This window comes from Cervus elaphus, chromosome 12 (genome assembly GCF_910594005.1).
Source record: "Cervus elaphus chromosome 12, mCerEla1.1, whole genome shotgun sequence".
In the NCBI taxonomy this organism is placed as follows: domain Eukaryota; kingdom Metazoa; phylum Chordata; class Mammalia; order Artiodactyla; family Cervidae; genus Cervus; species Cervus elaphus.
Genome location: NC_057826.1, coordinates 16,834,009 through 16,847,816, shown reverse-complemented (window position 1 = coordinate 16,847,816; position 13,808 = coordinate 16,834,009). Strand labels below are relative to the sequence as shown.

At 52.3% G+C, this 13,808-nt stretch overlaps 1 protein-coding gene across 3 annotated transcripts in view; it reads right to left on the bottom strand.

The window, feature by feature from the left end:
• LTBP2 (latent transforming growth factor beta binding protein 2) overlaps positions 1-13,808 on the bottom strand; it is a 106,047-nt gene that overhangs the window by 44,610 nt on the left and 47,629 nt on the right. For all 3 annotated transcript variants that reach the window (XM_043919652.1, XM_043919650.1, XM_043919653.1), the window contains exons 4-8: positions 8,566-8,756; positions 6,295-6,465; positions 5,568-5,774; positions 4,492-4,778; positions 3,287-3,389 (exon numbers count right to left, since the gene is read on the bottom strand). In XM_043919652.1, the coding sequence (XP_043775587.1) occupies positions 3,287-3,389; positions 4,492-4,778; positions 5,568-5,774; positions 6,295-6,465; positions 8,566-8,756 (959 nt within the window). The remainder of the gene's footprint in view (positions 1-3,286; positions 3,390-4,491; positions 4,779-5,567; positions 5,775-6,294; positions 6,466-8,565; positions 8,757-13,808) is intronic.

Genomic DNA, 13,808 nt, shown 5'->3' with positions numbered 1-13,808 from the left:
TCCTGATGCATTAAGCATTGGACACAGTGTGATCTGAAATATAGCTCCTTGGCCTTAGCTGTGTGACCTTGGACAAGCTCTTTAGCCCTCTCTGAGCTACATTTCTCTCCCCCAACAAATGGGGATAAAGATCCTTAGCTTGCAGGTGGTCATGACAGGGAAGTGAGATAATGCACGTGAAAGCACAGCATAGTGTAAAAATTCAGTAACTGGCAGCTATAATTGTTTTTTCAGAGGGAAAGTCGTAGAATTCCTTGAAGGGGCAGAGCAAGAGAATCCGCTCTCCCTGGAGATACAGGGAGGGGCCTGGGTTCCGAGGTGAACTCATCCCACACCAGGCAGATGGAGAGGTGGTCTCATGGCAAACAGCTGGGGCCCACCACTGCGGGCCGCACGCCCTGTGCCAGCCCCGCCTGCCCCAGCAAAGGGGCCTCAGGGTTGACACGGCCAGTGCCAAGCCAGATGGGGCAGCGGCCAACTTTCCAGTCAACCCAGATGTCTGTCTTTCTCGGGTGAAAACTCAAAAATGTGGGCTCAATCAAAGTGGCTTTTGAGGGCTGTATGCTCTCCAGACCCTGGTGGGGGGGCGGCCGCAGCTCTTGAGCCGGGACCTTTGATAACTGCCCAGGGGTCAGGAAGATGTGGCTCAGGCCAGGTCCTGGCAGGTCAGCTGCATCCGCCACTCAGAGTGAAGGGAGAAAGGGTGGGGGGACCAGAGGCTGGCCTCGATTGACTCCCTCAGCTGTTTCCTTGAGAAAGAAGGCACTGAGAAATTTTTTTTTCCCCCCTGGAAGAAAAGAGATTTGTCTGAGCCATGTAACTGAGACGTCAAGGCAGTGCTTTTCCATGTCACAAATAGCAGCATTCTGCAGGGACCTTCTTCAACTGTCCTGTACAACCTCAGGAGTCAAAGGTGATTTAGGGAAAGCTATGAAGTCACACGCTGACTCCTCCCCCACCCCCCACCCCCGCAGCTTCTGGCTTTATTACTGCCCTCACTCGATTCTATTAGACTACCTTGTTGGGAGCAGCAAAGCCCATCCCTGAGGGGTGCAGCAGTGTTTTTATCAGACGAGACGTAGAGGTTCAGAGGGGTAAGGCCACCAGGGCTGAGAACGTTCTAGAACACAGGAATCATGCCTGTCTTGCCAAACATTCCCAAACCCACCCCAGCTGCTCGCCTTCTTTTTCTGAGTCTTGCACAGTAGTTTGCCTGTCTTGCCTACTTAAAGAAACACTCCTCACCCGGGCTCCCCAGGCTCGGGCGTGTAGCTGTCTGGCACCCTGTCAATACAAACAAGGTTCCTCAGCGTCCTGCCCCTTCTCGCCACAATGCCCAACTGCACTTGATCACATTTCAAATACTGACATTGCCCTGTCTTTGTGATTTCTTGCTCAGTATGGGGAATGCTTAATATTCCAGGGTCTGCACGCTGGTGCCCAGCTTGCTGAGATGTGCTGAACACAGTGAGGGAGGTGGTGTTCGGAGGCGCTAGCTGGTACAGGGAGCGGGTGAGGCCTTAGCCGTAGGCATGTTCTGCTCCAGGAAATGTTCTCATGCGCTCGATCTCGCCGGCCTATGCAATTTTCTTGGGTTATTAGGCACTTCCCCACCTCTTTGGCTTACTCTAGTAATTCTTCAGATCTCATCCTGGATGTCGCCTCCTATAAAAGCCTTCCCTGGTCCACCAGTTTGAGGAAAGATCTCCTAGCCCATAGTGTGCGGATGTGCAGGTTGCACACTGCACAAAAGCGTGACATCTGACAGAATCACTGGCATCCTGCATTTGTCTAATTATAAAGACTATTCTGAACACGTGGAAGGGGCACCTTTCACTCATTTGCACAAAGGTGCTACAGGAGCTCTCCGTGGCCCCAGTTCTGCTGTCTGCATCCCCCCTCCACCACCAGACTGTATGCTTGAGAGGGGCAGCACTGTTTCTACCTGTTCTTCACTGTTTGGTCAGGGCTGCCCACTATGTGTACTTCATCAGTGTTGGCTGAATGGAGTGTGGTATGAGGAAGTCTCAAGAGTGGGTCTGACCAGGAGGAAGAAAAGTGAAAACGTCTCTGGCCTGCAGGGGGAGATGCTGAGCAGTTCCATACACTTCCCCACCAGGCAATGGGATACTTTCTAACAGTAACTATAACAGCTACCATGAAATGCCCTAATGGTAGGTACAGGCACCATCTCACTGACTCTTGACAGCGGCCCCACGAGGCTGGCACTGTTCCTGTCTCCACTCCACAGATCGGAGACGAGGCAGAGAGAGCTCAGCAGGTAAGAGCTGGGACTGGTACCCATCATGTGTTGGACGCCCAGGCCTGGAAGCTAAATACTGCCCTGTGCTGCTTCACCAAAGATCCTAGCACGCTGTGAAACTGTCCACATTTCTTTTTAGTCTGGAAAATATGATCACTGCTCCACAGGCGAGTCGGTAGTAAGGAACAGTCCTGCCGCTCCCACCTTTGGGCTCTGGGCCAGGCCCCCCACAAAGCTGACTCACCAAGTCGACTGCTGACAGGCAAAAGAAATACCTGCCCGGCCTGGGCCCAGACCTAGGAGGGAGACCTGCATGGGCCGGGGAGGGGAAGACAGGCTGAGTGGGCAGGAGCCATACTCAGGGACAGGAGCCTTGTCACCCGCCTCCCAACTTTAAGATCAATGCCTCTGAGAGCAGCATTCCTGAATTCTCAGGGCTCAGGGTACACAAGGCACCTGGTGAGTATTTGCTGACTGAATGAATGAATACATTAGGCTTTCCCATCATTGGAAAGAGGGCCGGAAGTGGAGTTTCGCATACCCCAAGGCCCAGGACATTCTGGGGCAGGTGCCCAACCCAGATTCAAAGACTGGAAGGCAGGAAGCCAGAGGTGAGGAGGAGAGAATGAAGGAAACATTGAGTCACTAAATCAAAAACCTCGGGGCCTCTGGGACCTGGGCAGGGGGTAGGTGGAAGGGGTTGAGGGGTACCCCAGGGTGCCCAGCCTGGGATGGGATTCCTAAAATCTGAGCGAGAACAACTGGCGAAAGGCAGTAACCTCTTTCAGGCCATCAGATGGAGCAGGCAGGCCACGCTGCAGCCGGCTGTGGGTCTGAGCTGTCAGGGGTCTCTGCCACCAGTCGGAAGCAGACCTGGAGAGCCTGCCCAGTTTACCAGCCTCTTCCACCTGCCTGGCCTCTGAGACCCTGGTGGGAGATGTGGGTGGTGGGGGGTGTCTGCTGCAGAGGCCAGGCCCCGGGAGAGCTTTGCTCACAACCCTGAGCCTGGCACCCAGCACTCACCTGGTCTGGGTGGACATGGGGCACAGGAGGTCACCCCCCAGAAGGCTCCCACGCTGCCACAGCAGTCCTCTTGGGCCGTCAGCTCCGGCAGGGGGTTAGCACACTGGGGGAAAAAAAGGACCATGGGCACTCATCACCTGCTTCCCTCTCCCGCACAGAGATGTCCCAGGGGAGCCTGAGTCATGAGTTCACCCCTCACGTACTGCCAGAGAATGCCCCCACCCAAGGGAGGGGAGGGGAGGCGTTGTCCCAGACGGAAGTAGAGAAACCCGAGGTCCACCCTGCCAGACACTAAACTTAGGGGGCGGGGTGGCAGTGACATACCCAGACAAGATCTTCTCTGAGGGGTCTGCAAACTGCCCCCCATCCACGCCCCCAGCCCAAAGGCACAGGGGCCCCAAAGGATGGATTTTCCTCCATCAAACTCCAGAGAATGCCAGGACCACCTCCTGCGAGGAGGGTCCGCGCTCAGCAACACTGCAGCTGAGAGGAACCAGGGACCCAGGACCCTATCCTTGAGCTACTCCCCACCTGCTCCAGCTCCCTAACCTCGGGAGGGCTTTCTGAAAATGCCAAACTGCAACCCTAGGGAAAACCATCCTGGGTCTGGCTTAGCCCCTATCTTTAGGTGCCTGGACTCAGAAAAGCTCACTTGATTTCCCATCACTGACTGTGGAGGACTCAGAAAAGCTCACTTGATTTCCCATCACTGACTGTGGAGGACTCAGAAAAGCTCACTTGATTTCCCATCACTGACTGTGGACCCCGTCAGCAAAAGAGGGAATGGATCATCTTGTATCTTCGCATGCCCAAGGTTTTGGAGTTTAACCTGCATTTGCTGATTTTACATCTCTGTGACTCAACTCTCCAAACTCCTTGCCACATCTAACAGCCCCTCTACCCACGCCCTGGGGGTCCTATACTCAGCTCCAGCAGAGCTCAGGATTTGCTGGGACCGGAGGACGCCGATTCCCCTGCAGAGGGGGCCTCTCTTGGGTCCTCTTCTATGTACCTGGCACTGACAGGTACCCAGTGGAGCCCGGGTTGGCTTGCCCAACCTCTCGACACACATGGCAATTTTATGCTCTGAGTTTTCCCATCTGGGAAATGGGAGACCCAGCAGATGCCCACATTCTCTAAGAAGGAGGAGGAGAGAGAAGGAGGAGGGGAGCAGTGCGGGGCCGGGGCTGGAGCCGCGATCTCACCTGTCCGTTTAAAGTGCTCAGGTAGCATCGGCCCAGTAGGGCCGGAGTCCTGTGCACCACGGGGGGAGGTAGCCGGGGAGGTTCTCCGGACCGGGCGGGGATGCGGTTGCTGTCCCAGTGGCCGTGGCCGGGGCCGGCAGGGAGCCGGGGCGAGGGCCTGGTCTCCACGCTGTTCTCCTCCGGGGCCTCCTCCGCCTCGCCCCGCACCCGAGCCACCTGGTGGATCTGCACCGAGGCCTCGGGCGGGTGGCGGATGTGCACCTTCACCAAGGAGGGGTTCACCGAGGCTGGGCACAGGGGCTGGGGTCAGAGGTGGGGACACAGGGCCCCACCCCCTGAGGAGCGCCATCAGCCCTGGGCCAGGTGGGCCCCTGTGTGTCTCCCCACATCTCTCCTCTGTTTCTTCACTCTCTACCCAAACCCCAGAAGAATTTCTCAGGGAGGACAGGGCAAAGCAGACTCCTTCATTCCACACCTTCCTATGAAGAACCTTCCTTACCAACTTCCAAAGTACCTTCCTGATTCCACCTCCTCCCACGATCCTGCACAGCCCTTGGGCTCCAGCCCAACTAACCCTGCATGGTCCCCACCCCATGCCTTTGTTCAGACTGGTCCCTCTGCCTGGGAAGCCCTCCCACTCTCCTCTGCTTAACCAAAGTCAACCCACTGTTTAAGGCCTGACTGAAGTCCACCTCCTCCAGGCAGCCTTCCCAGAACACCCCGAGCTCGGGTCTCTCTCCTGATCTCCTACAAAATTCTGTATTTTTTTGTACCCTTTATTTGGCACCTAATAATAGAGGCATCTTCCCTCTACTGTCCAGGACCCATGGGTTCCTTAAAGTCAGGATCCTACCCTTAGACTCTTTTGTTTTACTCATAGCACCCAATAGAGGGTAAGGGCAAAAAATACATAAATAAATAAATTGATGAACTCAGAAGGAAAGGCAGAGAAAAATTTAGGGAACGAAACTGAGCCCTGAGGATGGAGGAGAAGGAGGTGCTGGAGACTCAGTTTCCCATCTCCTCTATCAGGATGCTAGCACCCACCCCATGTGGTTCCCCAGCCCCACACTCACCCAGCTGGTTGGAGAGAGGCAGCGTGAAGGTGGACTGCTTCAAGGGGCCCTCCAGCGGGGCCCTGTGGCGGGGGCCCCTCTCTGGAGGCTCCTGGTCCAGCCTGGGGGCGGGCAGGTGGCAGAACTTCCCGGTGGAGTTGGCGGGGCACCAGCACTCGTCCCTGCCGATGCAGCGGCCCCCATTCAGGCAGGGGATCTGGCAAAAATCTACAACACCGACCTCAGGGTGACTGGCGGCGGAAGCGAACAGCAGCACCTACTGTGTGGGCCGGCGGGGTGGGGGGAGGGGGGACCAGGCCCCCAAGTCTGATGGCTTCCGGAACCCGGTCCCCTCGGAAATGCAGGGACTTTCCAGGAGGCCTGGGAGTGAAGGAGGATGGATAATAACTAGGCCTTGCCTTTCTGCAGCCCCATGGTGGCCTGGAGGAGGGTGAGGGGAGTGGCCCTATTTACTCCTTCACCTCTCTATGAGGAAACTGGGACTCAGAGAGGTTGTGTGACCTGCCGAGTCACATGTGACAGAGCTGTGTGAGGACTCAGCATTGTGTGACCCGAGACAGCTCACGGAAGCCACAGTAGGAGAGCTCTGGGCTTCCTTCCTGCAGAAGATCTGGGCTCCGGGCCAAGGCAGGCGGGTCCCTCTGACCAACTGCTCCCCCACAAACCCCCACCCCCACCCCCGCCCCCAGGGCCAGCCGGGAACCTTCTGAGCTGGGGATGGACTCACAGATGCGGAATCCAGATTTGGGGTCATGCCCGTGGCCGCTCTGGCTGTACAGGGTGGTGGTGTCCCCACGTTCACAGCTGTTGGCACAGCGCCCGCGGGCACAGGTCTGCTTGCAGATGGTGGGCGTGAAGACGATCTTGATCTTCTTGATTTTCTCCGTGAGATTCAGCCCTGCAGAGAGAGGGCTTGGGTCCAGGGGGCAGGGCTGAGAGGCACAGCTGTGACCTCCAGAGGCTGGCTAGAAAGACCCACACGGGACTGGCTTGAATTCATCCCAAGGGCATTTGCTAAGTCCCTCCTGGATGCAAGGTCCCATAGTGGGGGCAGGGTAACAGCTCACGGTCCAACATCTCCTGAGCGATGCTGACAGGCCAGCAACTGAGTTCGGGCTTCATACACAACCACTCTCAACCCTCTGGAGTCTTATTTTAGGTAGAACCATTAGAAATTGCCATCTTTGTAGGTTAAAGTGGTTGAATATTGGCCATGTTCCTAGATCCCAGTTAGCATTCCCATCTGACAGGTAAGGAAACTGAGGCTCAGTGAGGGATGGATTGTATCCCATGTCACACAGCTGGCAAGGGAGGCAGCTGGGCTCTGAACCCCAGTGCAGAGAACAGAATGCAGCTCAGACTTGCCAGGGTAGACAGTTTTCCAAGAGAATGCCTGAAAGAAGGATGAGAGTCAGGTTTTGGAAGCCAAAGGGCCAGAATAAGGATATGGCGCTTTATTCAGCTGGTGGTGGGAAACCATTGACAATTTTCAGGGAGAGGTCAAAGGGAAGTGGAGGTGTCGCGTCCTCCAAGTTGGGGTGTGCAGGTGATTGGGGAGGCAGGATGAGCGGTTGGGAGGCCACTACGGCAGAGTAAGAGGGGGGCACATCATTCAACATGAGTGGTGACAGCGGATGTACAAAGGAGGGGTATTCATTCCATCCTGGGGGCCAGGGAGCGAAGCCAGGAGGCAGAGGGGCTGAGAAGGGAACTATAAAAGGTCTGTATAGACTTGACTGTGAAGCAAGCAGAGACAGACAGGAAGGCAGAGGAAAGTAACCTTGTGTGTGTGTGTGTGTTTATGAGAGACAGAGAGAATGGGAGATTTATAAGCAACTGTATATGCTGTAGGGGAAGGGCTGAGGGCAGGATAGTTCGAAGAGGGGAGGAGAACCAGGGTGGGGGGAGGCCAAGTGACAACCTAAGGGTCCAGAAGAGTCAAGAAACAGTGGCACATGCCTTAGACAAGAGGAGGGGTGCTTCCTTTTCAAGACGGCAAGAAAGATCACTCATGCATGTTGTCTGCAACAGGGATCCACCGTGAGAACGCTATACCAAGTGATGGAGCCAGACACAAAAGGCCACACATGGTAAGATCCCGTTTACACGAAATGCCCACGATTGGCAAATCTTTAAGGACAGCAAGGGGGTGGGGGTAGGGGGGAAGAAAGGGACTGCTTAAGGGGCATGGGGCTTCTTTTTGGAGTTACGGCAATGTTCTGTAATTAGACAGTGGTGGTGGTGGCTGCATAAAGTTGTGGATATCCTGAAAACCGTGGGGGTGTACCCTTTAAAATGGTTAATTTTACATTATGTGAATTTCACCTCAACTTTAAAAATGGGAAACAAAGAAAGGCAGTCAGCTCAGGCATGGGTTTAGGCAAGGGAATGACGTGCATGGCATGGAGGTGGGGCGCATATGGGGGCAGGAAGGTGAGGACTCTGGGGAGTGAGAAGCATGGCCGTGGGATGGAGCTGGGGAAGGTGGGGGCCGCTTGGAGAGGCTGCTCTGAGGAATGAGAGAGACAAAGCGTCCAGGCACCCCAGGAAGGATTGCCGAGCAACGACCAAGAATGTGCGAAGGTGGAATCCTCAGGGGTGCTCCGTTCTCTCCTTTAAGAAGCAGAGGTCGGGCTGTAGGGGCTAAAGAAGCGACTGGTCAGGTTGGTCCAGGAGGCTCGGGCTTTGCAGAAAGGATGAAGGGGAAGGACCGGGGCCGGGGCCGGGGAGGTGAGGTTCACAGCTGGATACGAAGGACGGGTGACAGATGGGGCGGAAAAGGACAAGTCAAGGTCTAAGTGTCTCAAGGGGGCACAGTCTCTCTAACAGCTGGCTTGGGACCCCTGGAGCCTGGTACAAAGCAGGTGCTTGACAACTGTTCACTGGCTGAAGGGATGAGGGACAGGGTGACAACTCAGCCTTTCTGAGAGAGTGAAGCGGGGAAGCCGTGGTGGGGAGAAGGAGGCTCTATGAGGACCCGGAGACAGGGCATCCTTACCCCAGGAGGATGACGGGTGGTCCAGATATGCTGCCTGTGGGGCACCATCCCTCCGCTCAGGACCTGGCCCCATGGGCAGGGCATTGGAGGTCAGCTGGCCGCTGGCTGCAGGGGCTGGATAAAGTCGGGCGGTCTGGGACAGCCCCGCATGCTGCTGGGAGGAGTGGGTCTGGCTGAGCCCACTCAGGGTCCTGGGGAGACAAGCGAGGCATGAGGTTGGCATTCCCGGGAGCAGTGTCCCTGTGCCCTTCCAGTTCAGGACATCCAGCCCCTGCCTCTGCACTGGGAGAGTGTTCTCTACTTGGCTGCCTTCTTCCCAACTCGAGGAAAATGGAGGTGCCCCGAGACAGAGAGAAAGGGTCCAGGTCAGCTGGCTGGTTTGGTGGGAGTGCCCACTTTTGTGTGGGATTGCCAGGCTTTGGCTGGGTATTCTGGGCAAGTCACTTAGCCTCCCTGGGCCTCAAGGCCCTCGACTGCAAAATGAAGGTGTTAGACTGGTCTCATGTAGCTCTGACATTTGTAGAGTGGGAGACTCTTATGGACTAGCCCCACCCTAAAATCCAGTCCAGCGCCTGTCCTGACTCATATGGCTTTTTTTCTTCAGTTAAAATATTCTTTTAGGGGACTTTCTGGTGGTCCAGTGGTTAAGACTCCATGCTCCCAATGCAGGGGGCCTGGGTTCAATCCTTGGTCAGGGAATTAGAAACTGCATGCAGCAATGAAGATTCCACACGTGGCAATGAAGATCTCATGTGCTGAAACTAAGGCTTGGCACAGCCAAATAAATAAATACTAAAAATATTCTTTTAGTGTGGGGGTTCATTAAACTAATTTTTATTCTGTATGTTTGAAAATTTCTTGTAAGAAATATTTTGAAAATGATTATTATTTTAGGCTTAATTCCATGGACTAGAATGCAATTAATTCCAAAGATTACAAACATTTATGGCTCTAGGTATACACTGGAGACAGTGCTCCCAAAAAGCTGCATCAAAATGTATACATGTACCATTTGGACTGCAGCCTCACCAGCATAACATATTATTAATTTTTCATAAGTCAGTAACAATCATCATAAATGATACTTCAGTGTTACCTTAGCTCCCTTTTTGTTATTTCTGAGGTTGAATTTTTTGACACATCTATTCAACACTTGTGAAAATTTTCTGCTCATGTCTTTGGTATCCGAGGTATTTGAGCTGTTGGTCTCATAAATCTGAACGTGTTCTTTACGTATCTGTTATTAGGCAGGCCATTCTACAAGGCAGCCTCCGTTGTAACTACTCTGTCACTGTTACAATGTATACGAACCACTGTATACAGGACACTGTCTGGACTGTGGTGGGTATGAGCGCCTTGTAGACACTGAAGCTGAGAGAGTAATTATTAGCTCAAGATTATACAACAGTAAATCAGACCCCAGGATTCCAACCCAGGGCAGAGAGACCCCTGTGCCACCCAATAAGGCAGCCCAGACCACAAGAGAAGCTCAGCCAAGAAGCCTCTGCACTGGCCTCGGGTGGTGCTCTTTCCTCCAGCAGGTCCCACCCCGACCCTCTCCATTGGATTCCTTGCCCAAGCAGCATAAGGTCCTGGGACCCTCTCCCTCCACCGTCCCAACTCCAGCTGTGTTGGCCCCAGGGGTCCAGGCCATGAGCAATCCCCCTGTCCTCCTTTCCTGGCTGAAGTCCTATCAGAACAGGGCTCAGAGTCTGACACCTTCCACCCCTTCCCCTGCCCTGTTGGTCTAGGACTTGGCTCCCGTGAGCTTCAGTGCTGCTCTTCTTCAGGGCGACCAACCACCATCCTCACGCTGATAGCCCTGACCAGGCCTCAGCCTGCTCCCCAGGTTTGAGAGCTGGAATGGGAGAGAGGGCCTGTTCGCCACCCTGGAAGCTCTGGAAGCTGTCATGGACCAGAACTGGGAGCCCAACGCTCAGGCACCTGCTCTTCATTCCCAGGAGAAAGTCGGCACAATTAACTGCAGCAGAAAACACAAGCCTTCCAATGGCTTATAAGACTTCACCAAAGAGTGAGAGGTAAGTGGGCTGGTGGGTCAGCAGGAGTCCCCTCCTTATGGCACTAGGCTGGTGCTGTGGCTCAGCATAGTGTCAGCATTACAGAGCACCCAGGGAAGCGGACGCAGTAGTTCTGGTTCTGCCCAGACCACCTGGGACATTTCTGAACGTGCTGACAAAGAGCTCTCCAATCTGGTCAAGGTGGAAAACTCAAAGGGTCCTCTCTTGGAGGTTTGCGGTCACCATCGTTATTGTGGCCATCACTTGTTTCTCTGATTGGAACTCAATGCTAATGACCCCACGAATGCTGAATTCAAATCCCTCAAGGGCCAATGGTTCAACTTTGCAGAGAATGGAAAAAAAAAAAAAAAATTCCCTAGTTGTAGAAAGGGCCTGTCTATACAGAGGAGAGAGGATAGGATTTGGGCTAGGCAGATGTCAGTTCTGCCTCCCACATGAGCGGTCACTGAGATCCCCTGAAATTCAGATGCAATCAGTAAAACAAGAAGGGTGACACCCACCTCAATGGGCTGTGGTGAGGACCAAGAGAAACACAGAGACCATGAGATTATTTTGCAAATATAAGTAAGTGGTCACAAGTTGAAAACTATGTCAGAATTCTCACATGAACAAAGAAAAAAAATGCTAGCTACAGTTCAGACAAAATATCTCTCCCCAAACCACCAAAAATTCTTCTCCATCTAAGGGGAATAAAAGACACCCCCAAATATCTTGTTACACTGTCCAAGCATTCTTACATACAAAGGGCCAAGTGACTAATCTGGTGGCGACACATTTTTAACAACCACAGCCTTCTGAGCTCAATCTATTGTCATCTATTGCTGTGATGGGGACTTTGAGTTAAATGACAAAGTCTTAACTTCTGAGAGGCTCACAGCCAAGGAGGAAGCCTTCGTTCTATGTCTTATGCTGAAAGCACCCCTAGAAGGAGACCATGATCTCCCTTCATAAGCCCCAGCCCAGTCTGTGGAGGTGGGCAGGGAGGGAGGTGACCTGGGAGAAATATCAACAACCTCAGATGTGCAGATGATACCTCTCTAATGGCAGAAAGTGAAGACAAACTAAAGAGCCTCTTGATGAGGGTGAAAGAGGAGAATGAAAAATATAAAATTGAAATTCAACATTCAAAAAACTAAGATCATGGCATCCAGTCTCATCACTTCATGGCAAATAGAAAAAGAGTGGAAACAGTGACAGGTTTTCTTTTCTTGGGCTCGAAAATCATTGTGGATGGTGACCGCAGCCTTGAAATTCAGAGGCACCTGTTCTTTGGAAGGAAAGCTATGACAAACCTTGACAGCATATTAAAAAGCAGAAAAATCACTTTGCCAACAAAGGTCCATATAGTAGAAGCTATGGTTTTTCCAGTAGTCATGTATGGATGTGAGAATTGGACCATAAAGAAGGCTGAGCACCGAAGAATTGATTCCTTAGAACCATCGTGCTGGAGAAGGCTCTTGAGAGTCCCTTGAACTGTAAGGAGATCAAACCTGCCAATCCTAAAGGAAATCAACCCTGAATATTCATTGGAAGGACTGATGCTGAAGCTGAAGCTCCAACTTTGGCCGCCCAATGCAAAGAACTGACTCTTTGGAAAAAGAAATCCTGGTGCTGGGAAAGATTGAAGGCCAAAGGAGAAGGAAGCAGCAGAAGATGAGATGGTTAGATATCATCACTGGCTCAATAGACACGAATTTGAGCAAACTCCAGGAGACAGTGGAGGACACAGAAGTCTGGCGTGCTGCAGTCTGTGGGGTCACAAAGAGTCGCACACGACTTAGCAACTGAAAAACAACAACAAATTTGAGTTCTCAGTTCAACTCTGGCTCCCAGAGAGTGGTGGCAATGAGGCAAGTGAGAATGTTACTGAGAAAGGGACTTCCTTGGACTACAGTCTCCAGGGTGAGGGGGACTGGGCACTCTCGGCTGTGCAATTTCATCATAGGATAGTGGTTCTCAGACTTGCCTGGCACAAGACTGTCTGTCTGGGATTGTTCTAGCGAGGTCCTGGCAAAGTCGCCACAATGGACTGAAATAGCTCTCTCTAGACTTCAGAATTCCATGGATCAGTAAAATTTTGAAACAAATTTAGGGGACCAACATAAAGTGGCCAAATTTTTATTTAGGTAAGACATTAAAACACACACACAACTACTAATTATTACCACCATAATTTTATGAAACAAAATATATTTCAATGGCAATAAGAAATGTTTGAATAAGCTTGAAAGTGAAATTCGCTCGGTCGTGTCCAACTCTTTGCAACCCCATGGACTGTACGGGCCATGGAATTCTCCAGGCCAGAATACTGGAGTGGGTAGCCTTTCCCTTCTCCAGGGAATAAGCTTAACTTCATGGACATCTCACCTCATTGACTTTTTTCAATTTCTTCATGAACCAACAAAAACAGATGCTGGTCTCCATCACAGACCAGCATGGAACCAAGCAGGAACCACTGGGCTACATGATTCACCAAGATTTGCTCCAGCCTGAGAATGCTTGAGCTCTTTCAACCTATTTGGGAAGAAAACCTTCCAATCCCAGATGGCTGGGATCTTCCAAGCTGAGTGAAAACTCCCTGGACAGTGTACACCCAAAATAATGCCACTCAGTAAACATGGTGCACTCACATCCTACCCAACACACTAAGGTTTCCTAACAGTGAGGGGGAGACGGGTGGGCGAGGGACTCTGCGCCCTCCACTTGACCCACTTTCACCTGAGCCTGGTGGCTCCACTCTTGTAGGGGCTTCCACCCTGGTAGCTCAGACAGTAAAGAATCTGTCTGCAATGCAGGAGACCTGGGTTCAAACCCTGGGTCAGGAAGCTCCCCTGGAGAATGGAATGGCTACTCACTCCATTATCTTGCCTGGGAAATCCCATGGACAGAAGAGCCTGTGAGCCACAGTGCATGGGGTCACAAAGAGTTGGACATGACTGAGCGACTACCACACATATACTATTTTGTTTACTAAGTGTTCTGCTGCCAAAAGAAAGTTTAAAAACATCACTACAAGGTGCATTGAATAGTTATAGCTCCCATGGATAGAGCACTGAGCCATGTGCTTTAAATACATCACCTTATGTTATTTTATTGAATGAAGAAAGTAAGTTGCAGAATAACATGGACAGTATACTTCCAGGTTTTTGTTTGAAAAAAATACTCTTTCTCCCCTATTTATAAGAGGATAGAAAAGGTCTGAAA